This window comes from Sphaeroforma arctica (assembly GCF_001186125.1).
Source record: "Sphaeroforma arctica JP610 unplaced genomic scaffold supercont1.1102, whole genome shotgun sequence".
Taxonomy (NCBI): Eukaryota; class Ichthyosporea; order Ichthyophonida; genus Sphaeroforma; species Sphaeroforma arctica.
This window is the reverse complement of record NW_014039456.1, coordinates 9,732-19,027: the sequence shown is the minus strand read 5'-3', so window position 1 is coordinate 19,027 and position 9,296 is coordinate 9,732. Positions and strand designations below refer to the sequence as shown.

General features: G+C 45.2%; 2 protein-coding genes across 2 annotated transcripts in view; one reads left to right on the top strand and one right to left on the bottom strand.

The window, feature by feature from the left end:
- The window catches only part of SARC_09989 (ATP:cob(I)alamin adenosyltransferase), a 3,104-nt gene extending 1,335 nt beyond the window's left edge, over window positions 1-1,769 (top strand). The window contains exons 2-5 of the mRNA XM_014295978.1: window positions 159-251; window positions 591-759; window positions 1,051-1,204; window positions 1,343-1,769. Of these exons, the coding sequence (XP_014151453.1) occupies window positions 159-251; window positions 591-759; window positions 1,051-1,204; window positions 1,343-1,507 (581 nt within the window). The 3' untranslated portion in view covers window positions 1,508-1,769. The remainder of the gene's footprint in view (window positions 1-158; window positions 252-590; window positions 760-1,050; window positions 1,205-1,342) is intronic.
- Window positions 1,770-1,879: 110 nt separating this feature from the next.
- Window positions 1,880-5,499, bottom strand: SARC_09988 (hypothetical protein; the record flags this gene model as incomplete). The annotated part of the gene is made up of 2 exons (XM_014295977.1): window positions 1,880-3,791; window positions 4,738-5,499. The coding sequence occupies 2 exons, from the start codon at window positions 5,497-5,499 to the stop codon at window positions 2,145-2,147; spliced, it is 2,409 nt and encodes an 802-aa protein (XP_014151452.1). The 3' UTR covers window positions 1,880-2,144.
- Between the last annotated feature and the right edge of the window lie 3,797 nt (window positions 5,500-9,296).

The following is a 9,296-nucleotide window of genomic DNA, read 5'->3' as shown; positions in this document are numbered from 1 at the left end:
CATATATATATGTAATTTATGTAATATATGTTATAAGTGCATGAAAAGTGTATAGATATCACCAAAATTAAGAAATATCGAGTGCTAAAATATTATTGAGAAAATTTGCACAAATTTAAAGAAAATACTACCGGTTTCTCGCGTGTATATGGTCGCAGGAAATTCAATGCTGTTCTCGGGCGAAAGGAGACCTAAAGACGATATAGTGTTCGAGGCCTTGGGCGCCAACGATGAACTTACGTCCGCTATAGGTGGGTAGACCTGCAGTTATTATTTTCTTGTCAATCAATCGCTTCGGCTATACTCGTGGGATGCCAGTGTGTTCAGGGAATATCCGCGCTTGGATATGTATATGGGGAACTGGCCTTAATTTCGACAGCATGCCATTTTATTTCTGTGTGCCGTACATGTACATGCACACAAACACACTCACATCCTCCTCTCTCCCCCACACGCATTGGCATACATACACACACTAGTACGCACACACGCACACGAACTCGATTATGCTGTTTGCGCTCGTAAACACACAGGCACATGGTTGAGTATCCGCTTGATTATGTAGTCATACACGCATATATCACAAACAGGAGTGGCCCGGGAATATGTACTTGACATTTCTGAGAAACACAATGGCGAAGGAGATGTGGGTAATCTATGTGCGGTGTTGGAAGACATACAGTGTGCACTGCAAGAGGTGTCGTCCTGCATAGCGACGCCCAGGAGCACAGCCTCGGATAAGCGAGTGGAAAAAACCAGGTTTGCACTTGTTTGTTGATGTTTATTCTCAGTCTGGCATTTGACAATTGCTTTGAAATATATTTTTTTCCTTTCGCGTGTTAGGGCTGAGATATAATTTGAGCGGCATTCACTTGGCGACGTTGAGCGAAGGTCGCTTCTATGATTGTGCCCGTGGCGAACCTTTGAACATTGATACACAAGGATAGGTCTGTGCCCAAATGCTTTCAATTGTGCTCGAGGACTTTCTAGAATTACTTTCTGACTAGCCTACGGATGCTCAACAATGCTGCCTGATTGAATTTTCAATAGATTCGACGGGACCAAAGCTGCTTTGCTAGAGGAATGGATAGACGAGATGGATCAGTCACTGCCCCCTCTGACCGCGTTTATACTACCATCTGGTGGCAAGGCAGCCTCTCATCTGCATGTGGCCCGGACCATCTGTAGAAGAGCGGAACGCCGGGTACGTAAGAATCCACATAAAGTTATTGTTGTGTACGTGATCCTCATACCTGCGCACATATACACAATCATGGTATACGGTAAGCTGGTTTTGAATCGATAAAAACTCATTTCGTGACTAACTTTGAATGTCCCTCAGATTGTACCGCTTATGCGAAGTGAAGATGTGGAAATGGAGGCCTATGTGTATATCAATAGACTGAGCGATTTCCTGTTCGCCGCTGCACGTTTCGTAGCCGTGAAAGAGGGCAAAAGGACGGTGGCGTATAAGGCAGGCAGAGGGAAAATTGCGTTGCGATTCTGACGATTTTCGAATATATAGGAAGTCACAACAAGTTTGGAGAGTTAAAAATTCGAGCAGGTGTACAACTATTCTGAGTTTGTGTTAGCTTGACATTGCCTACTATTTTTTTTTAATATAGCTCACGACAAGAATATATTTAGGATTGGGAGTCAAATCGGAGGGAATGCGGCCAGTCTGGTGTCGAACTTTTAAAGCTTGCGACTTCAGACATATCATAAATTATTAATAAAACATGGGTTTCTCCCAGGGTATGTAGAACCGGATGACGAGTAGCGAGTATTCAACTACTTGACTTTTGAATTTTGGGTTCTTTTCGAGTTGAGAATACATTATTTCTTATTAGCAGTCAGTTGTTCGGACTCGTTCCAATCAGGGTGTAGTTTAAATTTTAATGCATTCTTAGACCTTCCTGCATGCACCTAACTAATTAAACAATCTTTTCAAAGATATTCTTCCACCCACCAAACTAACTAAACAATATTTGCAGGTATTCTTACACCTACAAGCTCGGTACCACTGACAGATCTTCTCACGCTTGAGACACACCGGGCCATAGGAACGGCGGTCTTTTGGAAGAACTTTCGAAATCTGATCTACGCTCAGTACAGACTCAAGTGCAAACCCTCGACTATCTTCTTCAATCCTTAATAATAACAATTACTATCAGGACGACTAAAACCAAAATAACAATGATCAGAGCCGACACAGCCACCGCTATACTCGCGACTACCATAGGGTTATCTTTCCACGTCGTTGGTGCTTGTATCGCTGCTATTTCCGCATCCCCGTGGACAAACCCACTAACTGGCCCTGTAATAGGCCCCATTTGATCCGATTTTTTCTGGTCCTGGCCGATGGCGCTGGAATTTACAGATAAGCTTTGTATGCTGTCATCAATCGCACCCATTCTCGGGTGTTGCTTCCACCCGTCTCTGTACATGTACGGTTGTCTGTACCCATACTCATCCAGGCCATAGTCGCCCGACCACCTCCGCCTATCTGGACCCTGTGCATACATGTGCTGTCTGTGCGGATCAAACTCAATAGGCAAACCTCTACGCCTGCACTCTTCGTCATATGCGTACTCGCTCATCGGTCGATCGGGCATAGGGTAGCCCGGAGGTCTCATGGGCTGTTCCTGCGAGTATCCCATGGAATGGACCGACGGTTGCGGGGATTGGTGCCAGTGCGGCAGTCTGTGTGGTGGGTAACCCTGCGGCAGTGTATACATCCGTGCTTCAGATACATCGTTCTGTTCATTGTACACGTTCTTCTGCGATACGAATCCACCTGCTCTCATAGGCATTTGACCTCGCTCACCACCGCTACCGCTACCGGAACTGCCTTCCCCTTCACTTCCCGAATGGCTCACATCCAGTGCACTTCCGCCATACCCAGCGTGGGCATGGTGATGACCGTGTTCAAGCTTACCTTTGTCGTCGTTGTAATTATCGGCGTGCGGGGTGCTCGGACTGGAGACATCCGGACTCTCCGGAATGGGCGAAGGGCTGCGTTGGTTGTCACGTAACCCAGGCATACACCGCTGTGCTGAGTCGTCAACACTTCCACTGCCACTCCCACGGCTTGTATTCCCATCTCTGTCTCGATCCAACGTTGTCGACGACGCCTTGCGATCCAAGGTAGTCTGCGAGGTTCGGTCGGTGCCCACCATCACAAAGTTTCCAGCCGCATCGCGGATATACACCGCATCTGAGTGCATCACAGACCCACCTGAGGGTCTCCGCGTGTTCTGAAACGAGTTTGCCATGGACAACATGTCTACTCTAGAGTTAGCCTTGGGGTCCACAACCCAGCCGGTATTCCCATCCGGATCGGCTGCCAGCTGCACGACAAAGCTCCTCTGTGACTGCAGGGCGTGGGTGTTGGTGGTTGACCTGAAGTTGTAATCCTGTGACCGATTCGCCAGGCTGACTGTTGTATCCTCGACACTCGGCGTTTTGAGGGCTAGATTCTTGGCCTCGTTTTTGCGCTTGACGTGCCTGTACACGTAGTAGCCCACTATACTGCACACAATAATCATGAATATCGCCACTCCCACGGATATACCGATTATAAGCGTAGTATCGCTACCATCATCCCCGCTGGAACCGTTCGCTTCCGCGCTGCTGACCTCTCCATTGGGTTGGGGCTGGTTGATCGGATTGTCAGGATCAGTAGAAAGCGGCGCTGCGTTTCTAATTGCGTACTGTAAGATACCTACTTGTAGGAGGGCTGATTTCGGAACGGTGTCTACGGCGTTTGAGGCGCCGGTGCTGAGTAAAGTCTGCAACAAGCGAAGTGTGAAGGATTGATGAGACAATGTGATGTTTCATAATACGTAGCTCATGATATGACGGCGTATAAAATAGGGGACTCTAGCGCAAGTAAAATAGGAATAGCTGATGGTAATGAGCAAACGGGAAGTTTAGAGTCTATTATTGGGTATAGAATGGACAAGTGTACAATTACAAACGCTAACAGACACGTCAAGCGATCAAAGAGGATAATAAATGATACGGAGTACTCAGGATACGATGATGCAATTGTATATTCTGTGCGTAGTGAATGAATCATTGAGACCTCTGGGATTGGAGGCCAAGCTTGTTGATGCATGCATGCATTTTTGGACATGTTTATGGAATTCCTTAATGCATATAAAGTTCAGTCATTTGTAATAGACTTTCATGGACAATGCTCGACAACGCAGAACAGCATAGAGGTATAGCAGCCGCTATCATAGTAATAGCGTATACACCAGAAATTAACGATAGCTTCACGCTAAGATGTGCACTCATGCATACTGAACATACACTCAGTCTAGTCAATACTGCTGCAAATCCCGCACAACTACGGAAGCTTGAACATTCCACAGGGACGAAGACTGATAGGTCCATCAAAAGCAACCAAACAAACATGAGGTACAGCTTACGCTACTGGACACCCGAGAACCATAATTGATGCTACTTGTCTATATTGTCTTAAGCATACAGAGCCTCAAACAATACTGTGGGGATGTCATCGATAATAACTTGCTACTGCGTTAATGTTTCGAGTATGTAGACTTCGTATCTACCACGAACTCGTATTCAAATACATAGTAAAAAATCAATAGTCATTTTTAAAATGCAAGCTGTTTCCTACATACCATTTTACTACGAACAACTAACACTTGTACATATTTTTTTTTACAAACACACACCCACTAAAACAATATAGAAGGGAGAACATACCTGAAGACTCACACTTCCTGCTTTCACCGATACAATCAGAATCTCCTTCGGCTCGGTGCCTAGTGTGGCGGCCAGATTATTCCTAAATAAGTCACTATTGAACGTGGCCACCTCTCCTTCTACCACCAGCTTGACAGGTATAGTCGGTGCCTGATTGGTACCTTCATTGAGTCCCTTAGGTGGCGGGGAAAAGCGGCTTAACAAGTTCTCCACTGATGGACTGGGACTAGGTTCATTTCTATCTTCTGATTGGCTGGTATCATCTATCGTTTCACCTACAGGATCATCGAGACCCGCAGGCGGTGTCGAGAACCTGGGTGGCTCGTCACTCACATCCTCACTCACACTATCGGATTCACCAGCCTTATCACTTTCGCTCGCCATCTCGCTGTCAAAAAAGCTCTCCTCAGCCTGGTCGGATGCGTCATCCAGTATATCGCGTGAATTGTCATCGATCATATCATCCACGCCCTCCGTCGCGCTCTCATCTGAGCTAAACTCGTCGACAGTCTCCTGAGATAGTTCAGTACTACTCGTCTCCGACAAGAACGGCGTGGCTGTAACTGTAGGTGTCGCGCCAAACGGATCGAATACATCGTCATCCGTCTCACCTACCTGTGAAGGGGTTGCTACGACTGATACTGACGGTGTAATACTAGCAGTTGTCGACGTTGTAGGTATTGCTGTGGGTGAAGGGGTGACTGGGGCAGTGGGCGAGGTCGTGGGCATTGCCGTTGGTGTTGAGATTGCCGTAGGCGACATTGTGGGTATAGCGGACATGGACTGTGAGGGTAGGGAAGTGGGTGAGTTTGTACTGACCGCCGTAGGTGTGGACATCGCTGTAGGAGTGGACATCGCTGTAGGAGTGGACATCGCTGTAGGAGTGGACATACCTGTAGGTGACTGGGTGGGCATTGCTGTAGGTGACTGGGTGGGCATTGCTGTAGGTGAGTTGGTTGGTAGGGCTGTTGGCGAGTGTGTTGCGGCAGCTGTAGGTGTGGAGAATGCGGTAGGGGTCGGTTGCCCAGTAGGCGATGTGGTACCTATGGCTGTGGGTGTGGTTGTGGGTAGACTCGTGGGAGTTGACATGGGAGTGCTTGTGGCCATTGCCGATGGTGATGGCAAGGTAGATGGGGTGGCTATAGCCGTGGGTGAGGGAATGGCGGAGGGCGACGGTGCTAGGGCGGTACCAGATGAACTGGGGAAAGCCACGTCGTTGATCACACCAGGCACAGCTGTATGCGGATAAAGAATGAGTTAATACGAGGTTGAATTTGTGTCGAATTATGCCGACGCTGAAATTGAAGGCATGCGATGGAAAGGTGAGAGTTTATGACAATGCAGACTATACTTGAGATGCTTCCAAGCCGTCGATCAGGGCAGTATTCTTTATTGAATTTGCGTTTAGGTCTCATTTCTGTCTCATTCAGCGGTTCTCTATACACTCCTTTCCCTGGTTCGCACGAGGAAGAGTCTACAGTAGATACACAAACTTGATACAAGGCCGACTATTGATATACAGGTGCCACACGCGGTTTTAGCTATAAATCCACATGATACCGTGTTAGAAGTAATAATGGGTACAGAATGAGTCACCACACGCAGTTGCTTCCTCGCAAATTACACACAGGGGACCGAGCTGGCCAAGCTCAATATTGGGTAAAGAGTACGACTATTTGTAGGTAAAGGTAGACAACCAACACACACATTGTCAATGAGCGCAGCAGATTATACAAACATACACGCGTACCAATGTGGACATATACTATATTGCAAGCGTATCGATTTATACAAGTGAATTACTTTCCGTATGCAACTTGCCAGTTATAAATGAGAACAGACAAATATCTAAGACTTGTACGTAAGGAAGTAGCTGCACTATAAACTACGATCTTGTATGTATGACACTTTCAATGTTATTGCACGATTCGCGTGGGCTGTCACAAATTTAGCTCACATACCATCGCACTGTAGCCCGTCACCACTAAATCCGGCAGCGCACACACATGTGGCAAGAGATTCGTTGTTCTCGGTCAGACCGCTGCTAACACACATAGCGTTTCTTGAACACCCGGTGAGTTCGAGACATGTAGGATACGGATAGGACTCGCATTGAACCTCAGAACTGGGTGCAGCACCACTTGTATACACATTTCGGTTTAGATTGAGCACCATAATCCATTCTGCACTAGACTCCTCAACAACAAATAAATTCCTTGCCTGTGTGCCAGGAGTAATAGATTCGTTCATCTTGATTATGAGTTACCTAGTATGACTCCAGCTAAAAGACGAATTATCATATATATATATATTGATATATTCTCTCAGCTAAGATATAGATTATGTAATATGACTGCTTATATTTTTTCTAGTTGGGTGCTAATTCCGTACAGTATACACAATCGGATGGGCGTAAATGCAACTTACTAATTATGAAGTTATCACGTTAAAACACAAAATGCACACTCGCGTTGCAGGCGCGATAATAGCTCCTAAGCGATAATAGGTTTAGTTTAGTATTTTGAACATTTGTGGATACCTCGAATGTTGCCTTCAGGGAAATTGTCCACGTTCCCACGTCCGGGAAAAACACCGATGTAAAAGGAGCAATTGAAGTTTCCGAGGGGAATGATTGGATCGTATTGCTACCATCCGATTCTGAGCTCTAATAGTTATAAAAGTAGACAAATGTTGGGTACACATATTGAGTCGAGTTTGATATTATGGGTGTCGCTAGGATCACATTTCAAAATGAATGATACATACATAGTGATAATCGGAAAATAATAATACACAACAGGCGCAAAAAATCCGTCAATCTCAATAAATTCAAGGTGAGAATCAGACAACTCGCAATTTTATACATACCATCAGAAACGGTGAGCAGTATCCAATGGCGATGTTGCACATCTGTACTTCGGCATCTACTGAGCCCACAACTTCATGGCCGTTTCGATTGTCAGTAAGCAATTGCCAAACAAATTGCATTGGTTCACCCTACATTGTGTACATTAATCCGGTTAGTTATGAGTAGTGAGAGTTTACTTCAGTTGAGACTATCATACACTCTGCAATGAAGTCTATTTTTGTAAATTTATTACTTACAAATTGTCCTGCTTTGTCATATTCTTGAATCATTATTTATGCTTGACGCTTGACAACCACACGTCTTTCCGCAAGGAATCGCACAAAGGCTAAGCAAATATCGCGGAGCCACACATCGATCACATCTGTGAGTATCGTTCTTACCTCATTGCTCGCTGGCGGTGGAAGCAATAAGTAGTTATATATTGACCAGTCTGGACAAGGGGCAGTCACACCATTTTTCCAGCACGTGGGGCTTTCCACATCTGCAAATTGAGCAAAATCGTAACCACATAAGACAAATAGTAAACTAACTTACGAAGCTGTGCAGCTTCAAACTAGCATATAACTGTACCATATCATGTATATTAATCGAAGGGTGTACAAAGGTACAAATTAGCGGGGGTTCCTGTGCTGAATATGTCTTGGATGGTAGTTCGGTCTCGCAATAGTTTACTTGGTTGAAAAACACCATTACCTGTATAGCAAGATGATCCCAATTCAGCCAGCACAGAAAGCGTGACCAATACGCTCGCACACACTGAAGAAGGCAACATGGTTTATATCTGGATATTTACTACTAACGGCACAAATATATTTCAATTTGATTTCAATTTGATCTAAGTTCACTGCTTCGCGACATAGTGTACAACGCTGTGGCAATTGCTATTCATTTAAGCAAGATAGTTGTTTATTTGGCTGTTGCTGCTGGCGTCGTCGTATATTTGTATTGTTTTACAATTTATAAAAAAAATGACATCCCAGATTTCAGATTTGAAGAGCTGTGTTGCGATAACATTCCCACAAAACGAATCATGCCATATGGTAATGTAATACTGGCCTTCAAAGAAATACAGTTTGTAAATACTGGTGATTTCATAATCCGGTTGTACTTTCTTCTATAGCAAATTCTTTTGCATGGAAATGTAAGAGTACACCATTTACAAATAAATTAAAATAAAGCCTTCTGAAGTTCTGTTCAAGTAGTAGTAGGCTATGGAAATAAAGCTATAAAATAAAAATACATTTGATAGCGTTTAAGCGTCCTAAAAAAGACAAAGAAAAGCATTGAATGTTTTATTTGTGTTTTATCGTAAACCCCCCCCCCCCCCCTCCCAGGGGACAGGGGCCAGAGCCCAGGACCCCTGGCCCCAGTACAATACTGCCAGGCCAGCAGCCTTCCCTAGCGGCTCACTCTCAGAGGAGTCCAAGTCCAACCTCCACACAAGAGGTAACCTCAGCGGCTCAGCCCTCCATCTCCACAGCGGGGCAGGAGTCCGCAAGGCGCAGGACCCACGACTGTCCCACGTCCCGCTGCCTAAATACTAAATAATAGAGAAACCAGAGAGTCAGAATTCAGAAATCAGAATTCAGAAACTCAAGACTCAAGAATTTTTATGTTTTTTTCTAGATATACTCATTTTTCAAAATAAAAACAAATACAAACCCCCCCCCCNCACACACACACACACACG